This window comes from Glandiceps talaboti, chromosome 20 (assembly GCF_964340395.1).
Source record: "Glandiceps talaboti chromosome 20, keGlaTala1.1, whole genome shotgun sequence".
In the NCBI taxonomy this organism is placed as follows: domain Eukaryota; kingdom Metazoa; phylum Hemichordata; class Enteropneusta; family Spengelidae; genus Glandiceps; species Glandiceps talaboti.
The window spans coordinates 11,956,824-11,973,619 of record NC_135568.1 but is presented as its reverse complement, the minus strand read 5'-3'; the positions used below and the strand labels follow the sequence as shown (position 1 = coordinate 11,973,619).

Sequence of the window (16,796 nt, the reverse complement as noted above, 5' to 3'; positions counted from 1 at the left end):
ATGCAAGATTACGCAGATTATCCCCTCTGTTACTGGGGTTCCCAACCACAATACTAGGTATGAAAATCGTTGCAAGTTTTCCTGTCTTCTGCTATGAAGGTTCTCAACAAAAATCAATGTTAAGATTAAACTACAGACATTGGTGTATTTCTGTCCAATGTCTATGATTAAACATAATCAGTTTCATATTATCAATACTATGGACACACTGAGAAAAAAGTTAGTTACTTAATGAATACTTACCATATGGTGGTTTGGCTACTCTTGGTTCTGATGGTTCACTAGGTGGACCAACACCAGCTTTGTTCTCTGCAGACACTCTGAATTCATATTCATTTCCTTCCTTCAGGTCTTCTACTTTAAAGGTAAGATCTGTCACAGCATATTTGTTTGCCTTAGTCCATCTTGTTGAGAACTTCTCTCTCTTCTCAATGACATATCCAGTGACTGGTGAACCACCATCATCTTCAGGTGCAGTCCAGGTTAATTTCATTGATGTACTGGAAACATCAGAAATATCAGGTTTGCCTGGTGCTTCTGGTACATCTGGAAGACATAATTCAGTCGATAGAAATTAAATATTGGTTAACCTAATTCAAAACAAGAAAGCACTAATTTAAAATATTCCTCAATTGGGGCATCTACTACAGACTAGTCATGGCGACAATGCCCAAAATATTCTCTGATTATATAAAAGACATTTTTTCATTGCCAACTTCCTGGTTATACACCGACCTGTACTACTTATAACTTACACTGATGTCATACATGTACTAGAAAAATATAACATAAATAACATAGGACGTATCTAACTTATTACATAATGAAATAAAAAAACACCTACCATATGGTGGTTTGGCAACCTTTGTATCTGATGGTTCACTGTATTTGCCAACACCAGCTTTGTTCTCAGCTGCAACTCTGTATTGGTACTCAGATCCTTCTGTCAGGCCTGTCACTTTGTAGGTGAGATCTAGAACACTTTCTTTGTTCACTCTGCTCCATCTGGTTGAGAATTCTTCCTTCTTTTCAATGATATATCCAGTTATTTTACTTCCGCCATCTGATAATGGTTCAGTCCAGTTAACAACCATTGATGTAGACTGGACATTGCTGACTGTTGGTTTGCCAGGTGCATCAGGAACATCTGAAAATTGATCATAACACTCAAAGATGAGTGACTCATAACAGTTTGTAGATTGACCTATGAAATAAATATAATGACAATTGTAAATCCTATTTTGGTGTTTAAGGAATGGTTGTAGCATGCACAGAGTTCTTGTAGAACTCACCATAGGGAGGTTTGGCAACTCTTGGTTTTGTGGGTTCACAGAACTTGCCAACACCAGCCTTGTTTTCTGCTGCAACTCTGAAAACATACTCTTCACCCTCTTTCAAATTATCAACTGTAAATGTTGTCTCTGTGACTTTGTACTTGTTTGCCTTTATCCATTTTGTGGAAAACTTGTCTTTGAGTTCAATTACATATCCAATGATAGGTGAACCGCCATCATTGTCTGGAGGTGTCCACTTTAATTTCATAGACTTAGCTGTGGTGTCAGTGATATCTGGTGTACTAGGAGCATCGGGTACATCTGAGAGAGAGATGGTACAAGGTAGAGAAGAGAGGTGTGAGAGAAGGAAAGGAAAGTATAGGCAATCCATGGATAAAAGATGAACACTTGGATACACCATGTGGGCAGGATAAGTGGCATGCTGCCTACATGTTCACAACAGAAATCAATACAGGAAAACTAGACAAGAAAGATTCCTTGGTCTCTGAGAAATCATGCATGGTTACTCAAACTGGAATTCCATCTTACCATATGGTGGTTTACATTTGATGACTGGACTGTTTTGACTTGGTGGGCCAACACCAGCCTTATTCTCTGCACTGACACGGAATTCATATTCACTTCCTTCGAACAGTTCTCTGACAGTGTAGGAGGTTTCAGGAACTCTTTCTCTGTTGACTCTTATCCACTTTGTGCTTGTCTTGTCTTTTCTTTCAATGACATAGCCAAGGACCTTGCTGCCGCCATCAGACTCTGGTGGAGTCCATTTCAAAGTGACAGTGGTTTCACTCACACTTGTAGCTTCTGGTATGCCAGGTGGTCCAGGCACATCTTTGAAGGGAGGGGTGAAAGAAGGAGGGGATCATTATGCATGATTTTAGGATATAGAATACACTAATTTTCACCTACAGAAACCAGTTAAGAACAGCTCTGGAGCAGGAGAGATCATGATGTGTTTTTGAATGAGTAAGTCATACAGACACAAAACAAAAGGCAAAAGTGAAGATTCCCTTTTTGGTTTTTGAAAGAAAAGAAACACTGAGAGTGAAAGTGAATATAGAAGTCACTTCTTTCACAAAACAAGTAGTACTATGATGTTCAGTGAAAGAAGTATGAAATATGGCATAACACAAGAGTGTTGTCACTTTTCACATGGCACACAAGTGGTTGTGATAATGCCAAGACTAGGAAGTAAGAAATAGAAGGAGACTGTAAGTCAACAGTGATTTTTGTTTAGAATTGTTGATTCCCAAGGATTGACAAGTCTAATCTCTGAAGTCTGTGGCTGATAATACTTGATTTGCCACTCAGATCCACTAGTAAAGTGCATCAAAATAGCACCATCCACATCTCTTACCATATGGTTCTTTGGCAGTTATTGGAGCAGTAGGATAGCTTGGTTTACCAACACCTGCTTTGTTCTCAGCAGATACTCTGAATTCATAGATATTTCCTTCTTTCAAGTCTTTCACTGTCAGCTTGAGATCAGCAGTCTTGCCAGCACTAACCCATCGAGAGCTGTATTGGTCTTTCTTCTCAACCAAATACCCAGTTATTTCACTTCCTCCATCAAACTTAGGTGGTTGCCAAGTCAAATGAGCTGTTTTGCTGGTAACATCACTGACTTCTGGAGTAGTTGGTGCATCAGGTACATCTTGGAATGGAGCAACAAGGGACCACAATCAATGCGATATTCTTTTGTTGTATAAAATTCATGATATATAATACCATAACTCCTTGGACAACCATGCCAAGTGTTATCACATGCATGCTAGTACACTTTCATTTCACATGGATTCATGAACAGCACAATCTGACATTACCTATACTATAAATAACACTCTGTGGGGAGGGGCTTATGAGGGAGTAACATTTAGATGAGGGCCTTTTGAAGAGATAGGTTTATAAACAGAGGATTGTTCTGGATATAGAGGAATTCAGCATGCACATAGATTAGGAGATAATCTACATCTATAGATCTAATAGGAGAGTTCCATTTGAACTATCATGCTCTGCACACTGTTGAGACTTACCATAAGGTAGTTTAGCAATGACTGGTTTTGAAGGTTCACTTGGTTCACCAACACCAGCCTTGTTTTCTGCACTGACACGGAACTCATACTCAACATCTTTGGTTAGATCTGTTACAGTGAAGGTTGTCTCTTTCACTGTTGCTCTGGTAGCTCTTGTCCATCTGTCCTTAGTGGTGTCTCTCTTCTCAATAATATAAGCTGTAATCCTAGCACCACCATCAGAATCAGGTGGTGTCCATTTCAATGTAGCTTGAGTGTCTGTCACATCACTAACATCTGGTCTTCCAGGTGCACCAGGTGGGCTTATCTTCAGAGCGACAACATCACTTGGTTTACCAACACCAGCTTTGTTCTCAGCACAGACACGGAACTCATAGTCATCACCTTCAGTTAGGGCTGTGACAATGTAAGATGTCTCAGTTGTGGTTCCAGTTTTAGTGAATCTAGCACTGAATTTTTCCTTCTTTTCAACAACATAGCCAGTTACTTTAGCTCCACCATCATCTTCAGGAGGAGTCCATGTGAGAGTCAGAGATGTGGGCTTGGCATCTTTGATAGTTGGTGTGCCTGGAGGTCCAGGAACATCTGGAATATGTACAACAAGGAACATATCATTGTGTGCCCTGTGGAACCTTACCATAAATATCTCGATCAAAGAAGCATGCTTTCTGTGGGACATTCTATTCTTATAATATGAAAGTATGTCCCATTGGTAAGTATACACATGCAACTTGAATTCAGTCAGATCGGGCCTTACTTAGTCACCTAGACAACTGTACTGATATGTTAGGCAAGCTTTTTAGCTTGACTACACATTCATGCACAGGTTCTACATATCATGTATGATGCAGGAAAATTAATCAATATTGCATCATTGACAACAGAACATCAGACAGCACAGGTAAAATGTGATGCCTTTGCACCGGAAGAAGAACTCCTTGCTTAGCTGTTAATTAAAAGTTATGGATGGTCCATTGTAAGTATCTATTTTACCACTTTCTTATCAACATACAACCTTTGTTGCTCCTTGTAACTGGTGAGACTAAACGGTTAAAATTCCTTCCTACTTTTAAGAAACACAGACAAAGTAATGTCTTGGTAAGTACAGCACAGCATGCAAGGGCTGTCTATCAGTCAATTCTGTATACCACCACTTACCATAGGGTGGTTTGGCAACTCTTGGATCAGAAGGTTGGCTAGGTTTACCAACACCAGCCTTGTTCTCAGCAGCTATTCTGAATTCATATTCATTGCCTTCCTTCAGACCAGTCACAGTAAATGTTGTTTCTGAGACTGTGTAGTCAGTAACCTTAGTCCATCTAGAACTGAATTTGTCCTTTCGTTCAATGACATAGTTAAAGATTTCATTACCACCATCAGACTCTGGTTCTGTCCAGGTCAGTTTCATAGTTGTTTCAGTAACATCTGTTACTTTGGGTTTGCCAGGTGCATCAGGAACATCTGGGTAATAAAGTTGACATGGAAGATAGATGAGAAAGATAGAAAAGAAATAACAACTTTGGTAAGACTTTCAGCAGATTGAAAGTAATAAAAAGAAAGAAGAAACTTGGAAAGTTTATAGACTGAGACATTTCAAGTGGATTAGACAGAGGTGATGTTAAAGAAGCCATTTCGAGAACTATGGGCAACACAAAAAGATGTTTCCTTTGGCAGGAAGAATCATTATACATATATATGGACTGAAAGTCTCAAAGACTCAAAGTCGCTGAATGAAACCTGAAGAGTTAGGTATAATTCCAACACTATTTATCATATACTATGATGGATTCCATTTGCCTGTTCAGCATCCAGGTATTATCCCAAACACTCACCATATGGAGGCTTGGCAACTCTTGGACCAACTGCATCACTTGGTTTGCTAAGACCAGCCTTGTTTTCGGCCATCACTCTAAATTCATATTTAGATCCCTCCATCAACTCTGTTACTGTGTATTTCAAGTTTGTGATGGTTTCTTTGGTAGCTCTTGTCCAGCGACTTGAAAACTCATCTCTCTTTTCAATGACATAGTTGATAACAGGGCTGCCACCATCATTTTCAGGTGCAGTCCATGTCAAGGTCATTTCAGTGCTGTCAACTGCAATTATTGTAGGTTTGCCAGGTGCATCTGGTACATCTGGTGTGGGACAATAAAGGCAATGGAGTAAATGACCAATTCTTCTAATTTTATTAGTCATGCTCACATTTTCCCCCAATAATTGAACATTAATTTTAGCTTGAAAACAAACTGTACAACGCACTGCTGGTGTTTCACATACAATTTGAAACACTGTCAGTTTTTTCCAAAAGAATTTCTTGATTATTTTATGTTCATATCGTTGCTTGAACATTCATGAGCACTGTAAATGAGTAGCATGCAATAAGCAAGGGGTTCATACAAACTGAAGATATTTGTAAAGGGTATGGTTTGACATCCAACAACCTCAGATGTTGAGGACAAGGATTAGCTACCTCCTACTGACAGTGATAGATAACTGTTAGTATATTTGAATGACTATTTCTAAGACATGCCCATGCAACATTCCACTGTTGCTTACCATAAGGTGGTTTTGCCATCTGTTTCTTGGATGGTTCACTAAATGCTCCAATTCCTGCTTCATTCTCAGCAGCTACTCTGAACTGATATTCTGTTCCTTCAAGGAGATCTGACACCGTGAATGTTAACGCTGTTACAAGAATCTTATTTGCTTTGATCCATCTTCCCCGGCTAACATCACATCTTTCAATGTGGTAACCAGTGACAGGTGAGCCACCATCATTCTCTGGTGGGCTCCATGTGATTGTCATCTCTGTTCTGTCATATGCTTTGATTTCTGGAGTATTAGGTGGTCCAGGTGGATCTAAAGATAGGAGTTCAAAGGTCAAAAGTCAGAGAAAGATTCAAAAGAAAGAAAATAGCATCAGAAGTAACATGCACAGTGAAAGAACACTGGACTTACAAATCTTTGGTCTGGTCACAACAGCTTCGCTTGGTTCACTTGGTGGTCCAACACCTGCCTTATTTTCAGCAGAGACACGGAACTCATATTTCTGGCTTTCTTTGAGATTTGTCACATTGAATGTTGTCGCCAGCTGTTTGACTTTCAAGGTAGCCCATGTGGTTGATGTTTCCTCTTTCATTTCAATCATGTAACCAGTAATTACGCTTCCACCATCAGAAGCAGGAGGTTTCCATGTCAGAGTTAGAGAAGTAGAATTGATGTCACTAACAATAGGCCTGCTTGGTGGTTCAGGCACATCTATGGGGGGAGAGGTTCAAGAGGGATTAGAAAGATTGATTCTCATCTCAAGGCATCAATCTTTTAAATGAATGCCAAAGGCATGAGTAACGTTTCAAAAGAGAAGAAAAGAATAAAGGCACAGGAAAACTGAAATTTGAGGCATGCATTCCTGAAAGGAATACCAAAGAAAGGGGACTTGAAATTTCAGAAAGAAAGAAAGATATAAAGATGAAGATAAACTGACATTCAAGATATGTATATATGAAATGAATGCCAAAGAGGAGAATTTGAAAACCCAGAAAAGAAGAAAAACATAAAGACATACAAAATGTCACACTCAAAGCATGCATCTCTGAAACGATTTCCAGAGAAGAGAGCTGGAAATTTCAGAAAAGAAGAAAAACATACTAGACAAACAAGAAATCTACCACTAAAAGGCATGCATCTCTGAAATGAATGCCAAAGGGGAGAGTTTTAAATTCAGAAAAGAAGAAAACTATAAAGAGACAGGACACTGACACTTTAAGACATGTCATCTTTGAAATGACTGCCAAAGGAAAGAACTTGACAATCACTAAAAGAGGAATCATATAAAATATGCAGCAAGGGAGAGAACACATGGTGGAGACTAACCATAAGGAGGCTGGGCAACCTTAGGTTCAGATGGTTCACTGTAATCACCAACACCAGCCTTATTCTCAGCAGCAATTCTGAATTGATATTCAGATCCTTCATACAGATCAGTGACACTGTATTCCACATCAAGTGTGAATTCATCTTTATTTGCTCTGATCCATCGAGTTCCAGATGTTTCTCTTCTCTCAACAATGTAGGTTTTGATCTTAGCACCTCCGTCAGATTCAGGTGGTGTCCAAGTTACCTTCATGGATGTAGCTCTAATGTCACTAATTACTGGTTTACCAGGTGCTCCAGGTACATCTATGAAGAAAGTCCAATCATTGGACAGTGAGATGTCTGTACAGTGATTGTTATCTGCCATGTTTGCACACTCTATGCAATTAGGTTGTTTCAGGCCTCAAACATGACATAGAAAGAAACAAAACAGAGCACACAGGAACCAATTCTAAGAGGTATGTTAAGAACTATGTGATATCACCATCATACATGCGGACAAAAAGAAAAAAGTAGCAAAGAACACTACCGAATACCATGCCTGAGAAAAAGGTGAATCAAAATCACCATGCTCCTGGTCAAAGACTTCAAATCAATGATCATGCTCCTTGACCAAAAAATGAAATCTATGACCATGCTTCTCAACAAAAAGTTTAAACCAAAATGTTAGGTTCACACAAAAACTCTGTAAATCTCCTTTAGATATATCTGGCTTTCAACACGTTATATTAGTGTCCACTTGTCATCAATTCATGCAGTTATTTTGCCTTGTTTGTTCTTCAATCAGGCTTACCATACGGTGGACGAGCCTTCTCAGGTCGGCTCGGTTCACTAGGTTTGCCAGGCCCTGCTTTGTTTTCAGCAATGATCCTGAACTCATACTCTGTGCCTTCTGTGAGATCTTCTACTGCGAAAGTGACTTCCTTGGTGGTGTCTTTATTCACTCTCACCCATTTCAAAGTGAAAGCTTCTTTCTTTTCAATGATGTAGCCAGTGATTTCACTACCACCATCACTAACTGGAGGTGTCCATGTCAGCTTCATGTGAGTGGCATTGATATCAGAGACTTGAGGTGTGCCTGGTGCAGTTGGCACATCTAGTGCAATGGAGTGAAGTATGATTTAGATTGAACTGTGCATATGAATGTGGTGTGTGTAATGCTGTACTAAACTTGATTTGGAATTTCATTTTACAGTAACTGTTGTATTTTTTGAAAACAGACAAAAATAGTGAAAGTGGAGTGAATTCTAATTACCTGTAATAGCACATGCTAAAGGGTCATGTTCAAAACAAGGTCAATATATTCATATGTGCACCTATAGTACTGCATGTACATGTATAGCACATGGTGCAGAAATCACGGTGTCGACCAAGAAATCTAGTAATTATTGTTATTTCTCTGAAGCACCAAGGAAATAAAAATTCTTTTTAAGGTAATGAGAATTGAATTTCTTTGTTGGATACATTATGCAGTGACCAAAGACAGTGAATGTCATATGAATACACATGTACATATCCTTGGGGTAGTTATAAAGTTGGCAAACTACTAGGAGCTCTCAACATACGACGAGCCAATTAATGTCAAAATTTGCTCTAGTGTGATAAACAGAAACTGCTCTTGTTTTCTTGAGTTACAGTTTTTCAGTGCCTGCTGCATACCTGGCTATGGCTTAATGATACATTTCAGAATCTATGACATCTGGGGACAGCAACTTTGGCTATGTCAGGAGAAATATGTGAAGGGAAAATCTATGAAATCTAAGGTCAGCAACTTTAGCTCTGACAGGAGAAATATGTGAAGGGAAAATCTATGCAATCTGGGACAGCAACTTGGCTGTGTCAGGAGAAATATGTGAATGGAAAAGTTCAAGACTTACCAAATGGATGTTTTGCTTTGATTGGTCCACAGGTTCCACTGGGTTTACTCAGGCCTGCTTTGTTCTCAGCAAATACTCTGAATTCGTAATCTTGTCCCTGTGATAGGTCTGGTACTGTGAATTCAGTTTCAGTGATTCTGTCACGGTTGACACGTGCCCATCTTGTACTAAAGACGTCTTTACGCTCAACAAAGTAGCCAGTAATAGGGCTGCCACCATCTGATTCTGGTGGGGTCCACTTCAATGCGATTGATACTGGAGATGTAGCTGTGACTTGTGGGGTACCTGGTGCATCGGGTACATCTGATGAGAAGAACATTATACAGAAAATATTTCATTATTTGAATAATGATATACATATAATTTGAATTTCTCTTAAAGGCTCATGTCAGATTAGGATTAACATTTTGGCATGTAAACTAGTTGTCTGGAGAGCTTTAGAAATAGTTTGTCCTGAACACAACAGTGATCCTCTTTTAATCCCTAAGGCTGCACTGATATTTGTAATCAAAAACCTTAGGATTCAAACATTGGGATTTAAAGGTCTAGGTAATGTAGAATATTGTACCAACTGTATAGGTACACAATTGTATTGGAGCTAGGGAGTCAGGGCTAATGTTAGGTCAGTTATAACAATTAGGGTAGACTCCCTAGCTTAAACTAGACTTGTATCATCTTCAATGAGTGAATACTATTATGTATCCCTTTACTAATTTGTTATGTTCTTTGTTGACAGGTACCATTAATCATGTGACTCATGGTAATTCAACAGTGGTCAGAAGTTGACATTTCACTCACCATATGGATGTTTGGCAACAACTGGTGATGTAGGCTCACTAGGTTTACCAACACCAGCTTTGTTCTCTGCTGCAACTCTGAATTCATACTCATTGCCTTCAATCAAGTCTTCAACATCATAGGTTTGCTCTGGAACTCTTCCAATGGGGACCCATCTTGTGCTGAATTTCTCTTTCTTTTCAACAACATAGCGTGTGATATCACTACCGCCATCATAGTCAGGGGGTGTCCAGGTAAGAGTCAGAGATGAGGCTGTCAGATCGGAAATTTCTGGTTTACCAGGTGCATTTGGTGGATCTGAAGGGAAACAATAACACAGAGCAATGAATTGTTGTCTTTTGTCAATCAGTTTTCTTCCCTTTTTTTTGAAAAATTTACTTTACTTTCCCAGAGTGTCAGGTTCCTTAATAGCATGAAGCTATAACATATAGGCAGCAAAGTAAGTTTTACCAAATCCCCCCTCCCTCTCCCCCCTCTTAGTCTCCCTGATATTCTTGGCAATAAACATATGATTTCTAGATTCAACTACACCAAATGAAACAAGTAAACTTACCATATGGCAGCTTAGCCTTGGTTGGATCAGTAGGCTCGCTTGGTTTACCAACACCAGCTCTGTTTTCAGCACAGACTCTAAACAGATATTCATTGCCTTCAAACAAGCCTGTTACAGTGTATTCAAGTTCAAGACAGGTTTCTTTGTTAACCTTTACCCATCTTTCTCTTCCAACATCACATCTCTCAACAATGTAGCCTTCGAGTGGTGCTCCACCATCTTCTTCTGGTGCAGTCCATCGGAGGGTAACAGATGTCAGGGTGGTGTCAATAACTTCTGGTTTGCCTGGTGGACCAGGTACATCTGTTGGCACATGAACAAATGAGTTTATTTTACAACTCTGCTTGGCAGTCAGAAATATGTCCCCAGTTTTATTTATTCACCTTTGAGGTGTACACATTACCTTTGTCAAACCAGTAAAACTCATTTTCAATATTTCAAACAATGATCTATTGAGGGCGCCATTTCCAGTATTGAAAGGTATTTCATTCACACATTTCTGATATCATCCCACTGAGGGCGCATACCTCTTTCATAAATATAAAGCTATCTATGAACATAGCAGACATCAATAACTAACGATTACAATTTGGCCAACTAATAAAACGACAGACTCAGATTGTTTGGTCGTATAATTTGAACTGTCACAGACCAAAAGTTGTAGACTAATAATTTGAAATATTAACAACCGACTTACCAAATGGTGGTCTGGCCTTTGTGACATCAGATGGAAGACTGGGTTTACCAACACCAGCAGCATTTTCAGCTGAGACTCTAAAGATGTATTCATTGCCTTCTATCAACTCATAAATTGTCACTGAAGTGTCTGTCACTAACTCTTCTTTGTGGGCTCTGGTCCATCTCTTGGTGTTCACATCACATTTCTCAACGATGTAACCAATGATTTTGGAACCTCCATCATCTTCTGGTGGTATCCATGACAACTTCATCTTGTTGGCATCAACATCAGAGACATCTGGTTTACCAGGTGCTCCAGGTACATCTGTGAAGAAGAGAATATTGTTGCAACAGTTATAAATAGACCTAACACTAATAGTAGTTACATGTTATAGATATTGCATCTCATTTTATGATAGTTTTCATGTTTTGTACTGAACTTTATCATATTTTTTAAACTAATCTTAACCAAAATCTAATTTAAGCTAAAGTTTCAACCATGTTTATAGACAAACTTCCAAACTGAATGACACTATTCTGTTTGCTGCAAATATGTGGGTGAGTGGGCTTATTTGCATTATGGCAATCCAAAACTTCCCTTGAACATTAAAAAGACACTTCATGTTATAATACAAGAATGGCATAAAAAAGACTGGGATAGTCTTGCCCTTTATTGAAAAGAAAAAAACAACAATGTATCAAGTGAAAGCAGCCCCCCCCCCCCCCCATACCATCAGTATAGCATATGCCTTTTGAATGTTGAAAACACATTCCCTAATACAAGGAACTTGGATAGTCCTTCACTTTGCAAAACATGAATGGCATAAAAGGAACCAGACAGTCCTTTCATAAAGGGACTTACAATACACTGTTCTTTCCTGTAAAATGCAAACCACAATGTATGGAGTAAAAGCCAAAAGTCTTACCATATGGTGGTTTAGCAACTCTTGGTTCTGATGGTTCACTAAATTTGCCAAGTCCAGCCTTGTTCTCTGCAGCCACTCTAAACTGGTATTCAGATCCTTGTTTCAAGTCAATCACAGTGTAAGTAGTTTCAGAGACTAGAGTCTCTTTTACTCTGGACCATCTGCTACTGTATTTCTCCTTCTTTTCTACCACATAGCCAATGATTGGACTACCTCCATCATCCTCAGGTGTAGTCCATTCTAATGTCATCTCTGTGGAGTCATACTTAACAACATCTGGTTTGCCAGGTGCACTTGGTACATCTATAGGAAGATACAATTATTAGCATTCATTTATTACTCATTTCTTACAGTATTGAAAAAGAAGACGAAATATTTACATTCCTGGTAAAAGGGCAAATGGAGAATGGAAAATTCCAAAGCTAGTCCAGTCTGTCTCCTAGTTATAGTGACAATGAATATCTCTCTGCTTTATTATACATTTTTGGGTTCAATAAATAGCTAGGCTGTTTTGATGTGACCATAAAAATGTTACTGCATCTAGAGATATGAGTTACTATATTGAGAAATATGAGTTACAAGTCCAGAAATATGAGGTACTTTCATAGTAACTGCTTCTAGACATCCAAGTTACTGCACCCAAAATTTTGAGCTACTTCACCCAGAATGTATTAGGAACAAACCCAATAACACAAGTGTTTACAGTAAAATGTACATACCATAGGGCAACTTGGCAATGGCAGTATCTGATGGTTCACTGGGAACACCAGTACCAGCTTTGTTTTGAGCAGACACACGGAAGATATACTCGTTATTCTCAATCAGATCTGGAATTGTGTAAGTTAGTTCTTGGACTGATATCTTGTTGACTTTAATCCATCTATCCCTTCTGACTTCACATCTTTCAATGAAGTATCCAGTGACTGGTGAACCACCGTCATCTTCAGGTGGTGACCAGGTAATGGTGATTGTAGATCTGGTAGAATCAGTTACTTTAGGTTTGCCTGGTGCACCAGGTTCATCTGTGTATAACAATGTATTACAACACTTTAGGACATGAGTGCAAATACTTTCTAGATTTCATCAAGATAATTAGCTTCTAATCTTAAAGAAAATAACATGCCAGCTTTCAGGATGACTCAAAGAATTGCCGTCAGCTTCTGCAAGCAATGATCATGGATACTGCTTTGTAATAAATGAAAGTGGTAGCTACCATAGCAACAAAAAGAATGAGTTGCAGTTCAGCTATTTGCACTACCGACCATATTTGGGCATTTTGTGCTGGATGCGATACAGAAAATTATTGCACAACTAGAGCTTGCAATTGTTCCATAACAGTACACAGGGGTGTGATTATAGGTATATGATATATTAGTTACCAGTTATATAGAGTATTCATTTTTCAACAAACAGAAAATTGGCATCATTTTCTAGAACATTAGCTTGAATTTGACAACTGTCCTATCAGTATTTTAGTGATCACAGCACAAAAGCTAAATTGACAATTTCATTTTTTTTTTACTTAGAATGACTGACTATATAATTCAAGTTTCAAAGACATCTTTGATTTGTACACCTACCATATGGTGGTTTGGCTTTCCTAGGTTCAGTTGGTTTACTAGCAGGTCCAATACCAGCAGCATTTTCAGCAGCCACTCTAAATTGGTATTCGTTGCCTTCAGTGAGTTCGGGTACATGCAGTGTAGTTTCCGTCACACTGTCTTTGTTGATTCTGACCCACCGTTTTCTGCTGACATCACATTTCTCAATGACGTAGCCAGTGATTGGTGATCCACCATCTGTTGTTGGTGGTGTCCATGTCAATGTCATTTCTGTACTGTCAACCTTAGATATATCTGGTGTACTAGGAGGTCCTGGTACATCTGTAATATTTAACAAATGAAAAAATGGGAATTATGTGTTGAACATATAGTGTACCTTCAATGAAAAGTCATGTAAAATTGAAATCATTGTATTCTAACAAGGATGCTATGATACATACAATTTGATTGGGTTGTGTGCATGTCTTTGCTATGATAGATACAATTTGATTGGCTTGTGTGCATGTCTTTGCTATGATATACACAATTTGATTGGCTTGTATGCATGTCTTTGGTATGATATACACAATTTGATTGGCTTGTGTGCATGTGTTTGATATGATACATACAGTTTGATTGGTGCATGTGTTTGCTACTATACACAACTTGACATATTTAGTATAAAAATATGCACAATTTGAATGGGTTATGTATGCATGTCTTTAGGTGAGAACATTTATCCAGCAAAGCCATAGGAAAAAGTTAGTCCTGGACAACTATGTTATCCTATTGACTCTACTAATAAGATAACTCTAATGCAAGAACCAGGGATTGAATCACTGGCCTTTAAAATAAGGATTTCTGTCTATTGTCTACTTACCATAAGGAGGCTTAGCTCTTGTTACATCTGATGGTTTGCTTGGTTTACCAACGCCAGCTTTGTTCTCAGCAGAGACTCTGAATTCATAATCTGCACCTTCTTGGAGACCATCAATAATACATGTGGTATCATCGGGGATTTGTTCTTTGGAAGTTTTGGTCCACCTGGTTGATGTTAAGTCTTTCTTTTCAATGACATAGTTGAAGATTTTAGCACCACCATCATCTTCTGGTGGTGTCCAGGTTAGCTGCATCCTGGTTCCACTGATCTGGGTAATATCTGGTTTACCAGGTGGTCCTGGTGGATCTGTGAACAGTTCAAGTGATGGAAATGAATATCGGAATCTTTTCATTTCATATTTGTAATATGTCAAAAAAGTCTCAAGGCTTAAAACCAAAAATGTCCATCTTTTGTGTATGTAAGGAAACCATTGTTCCAAAAATATACATATAAAATGATTAGCTCACATTTTCAACTGGGCACTAATAAATCTGTGTCAACTAGATGACTGACTTTTCAAAACACATAACTTTAAATTACTGACATGTGATCCTAACAGGTGTCAAATTGGATCATTAGCTGTTTTTATCTTTTTTCCCATTACATAATCTGAACCACACAGGAACACAATGCATGCATAAAGCAACTAATACATGACATGCATTTGCCGTCTTACCATACGGTGGTTTGGCTTGCTGTTGTTCAGATGGTTCACTTGGCGCACCGAGACCGGCTTTGTTTTCAGCAATGACTCTAAACTCGTAATCATTGCCTTCAACAAGACCAGTGACATGTAAAGTGGTTTCTGAGACCAATTCTTTATTGATTCTAAACCATCGTGGAGTTGTATCTTCCTTTATTTTCATGACATGGCCAATAACCTTTGACCACCGCCTGCCAAGTCGTTCTCTCTTCTCAACAACATAACCAATGACAGGGCTACCACCATCATTGACTGGTGGGGTCCAATTAACTGACATTTCTGTACTATCCACATCACTGACAGTTGGTTTGCCAGGTGCATCAGGTACATCTGTTACATAACATGAATTGCATGGTTATCATTCAAAACAATCATAGGCCTGAGAATGAACAGTTGTGTACATAATACCAATAACCAATACATGCTGTGAGGTGTACATCAAATATAACTGTAACATAAATTGTACAAACCAACATCCTCTCCACACAAGCATGCACAAAGTCACACACACACCCTAAAATCATATACTCTCATACACTTCCAGACAACCTCAATAATGCATAAATGTTAACTTTGTACTTCAACAACACTATGTGTAACACATGCACCAGTCAATATCATACTTCAAACCCAAGTTTAACACATTGTCTGTTTAATCAAAATAATTTGCTCTCAACAAACAACAAAAATTGGAAAAAACAAACAAACTGCATACATGTTATTTGAATAAAAAAAAACTATCTGATAACAACTTAAATAAACACATGCGCTGTATACCCCTTAACAAAATAATAAGTAAGACACACACCAATTAAACTTTTATTCATTTTTAGATTAGTTATTGGTACATAACATGTACAGAAGTTGTATTTCTTCTGCCTGTGCTATAAGTGAGATTTGACAAGTTATTAGTTTACTTTTCCATGACATAACGTTTGTGGACACAGTACAGAACAGTGAGTTGACAACATCTATTTTATTAACATTTGCTCATGCAGACATAGTATTATCAGTGCCACTGCAGTGCCTTTCTTACCATATGGCAGTTTGGCAACTTTAGGATCGGATGGTTGACTTGGTTTGCCATATCCAGCCTTATTCTCTGCACTGACTCTGAAGATGTAAGTCTGACCCTCAACAAGGTCAATCACTTTGAAATTGGTTTCTGAGATGGTGTGTCTGTTGGCTTTACTCCATCTATTTCTGCTGACATCACATTTCTCTACCATGTATCCACTTATTGGGCTACCACCATCTTCCTCTGGTGGGGTCCATGTCATTGTCATCCAAGTCTTAGCGGTATCGGTTATATCTGGTTTACCAGGTGGACCTGGCGTGTCTGCAAGTAAACAAGAATATCATGTGATGACTACCTGTCACTTGTGGTTTCACATTTGTACCTAAGTTTAAATGTAAATCAAGAAATGAGCAAGATTTTGTATTATAAACCTGGTGCAAGATTGTCTACTTAAGTGTTTCTCTGATACAAGAAAAACGTAATATTTCTAAGGTAAAAGAAAACTAAAACAATTTTCTGCATGTTCATTGACCATGTTCTTGGAAAACATCTAGAGTTTACTTTTATCCTGGAAAAAGAGAAAGTTTCCTCTTTTTTTTGCAAACCAGTGACTTGTAAAAA

At 38.4% G+C, this 16,796-nt stretch overlaps 1 protein-coding gene across 1 annotated transcript in view; it reads right to left on the bottom strand.

Moving 5' to 3' along the window:
• LOC144450678 (titin-like) overlaps positions 1 to 16,796 on the bottom strand; it is a 450,019-nt gene that overhangs the window by 156,750 nt on the left and 276,473 nt on the right. The window contains exons 163-184 of the mRNA XM_078141331.1: positions 16,194 to 16,496; positions 15,131 to 15,487; positions 14,455 to 14,760; positions 13,614 to 13,916; positions 12,753 to 13,055; positions 12,034 to 12,336; positions 11,127 to 11,432; positions 10,430 to 10,732; positions 9,877 to 10,173; positions 9,079 to 9,381; positions 7,995 to 8,297; positions 7,202 to 7,507; positions 6,287 to 6,586; positions 5,885 to 6,187; positions 5,161 to 5,463; positions 4,487 to 4,789; positions 3,329 to 3,913; positions 2,653 to 2,949; positions 1,824 to 2,126; positions 1,293 to 1,595; positions 845 to 1,147; positions 244 to 546 (exon numbers count right to left, since the gene is read on the bottom strand). Of these exons, the coding sequence (XP_077997457.1) occupies positions 244 to 546; positions 845 to 1,147; positions 1,293 to 1,595; positions 1,824 to 2,126; positions 2,653 to 2,949; positions 3,329 to 3,913; positions 4,487 to 4,789; positions 5,161 to 5,463; positions 5,885 to 6,187; positions 6,287 to 6,586; positions 7,202 to 7,507; positions 7,995 to 8,297; positions 9,079 to 9,381; positions 9,877 to 10,173; positions 10,430 to 10,732; positions 11,127 to 11,432; positions 12,034 to 12,336; positions 12,753 to 13,055; positions 13,614 to 13,916; positions 14,455 to 14,760; positions 15,131 to 15,487; positions 16,194 to 16,496 (6,996 nt within the window). The remainder of the gene's footprint in view (positions 1 to 243; positions 547 to 844; positions 1,148 to 1,292; positions 1,596 to 1,823; positions 2,127 to 2,652; positions 2,950 to 3,328; positions 3,914 to 4,486; positions 4,790 to 5,160; positions 5,464 to 5,884; positions 6,188 to 6,286; positions 6,587 to 7,201; positions 7,508 to 7,994; positions 8,298 to 9,078; positions 9,382 to 9,876; positions 10,174 to 10,429; positions 10,733 to 11,126; positions 11,433 to 12,033; positions 12,337 to 12,752; positions 13,056 to 13,613; positions 13,917 to 14,454; positions 14,761 to 15,130; positions 15,488 to 16,193; positions 16,497 to 16,796) is intronic.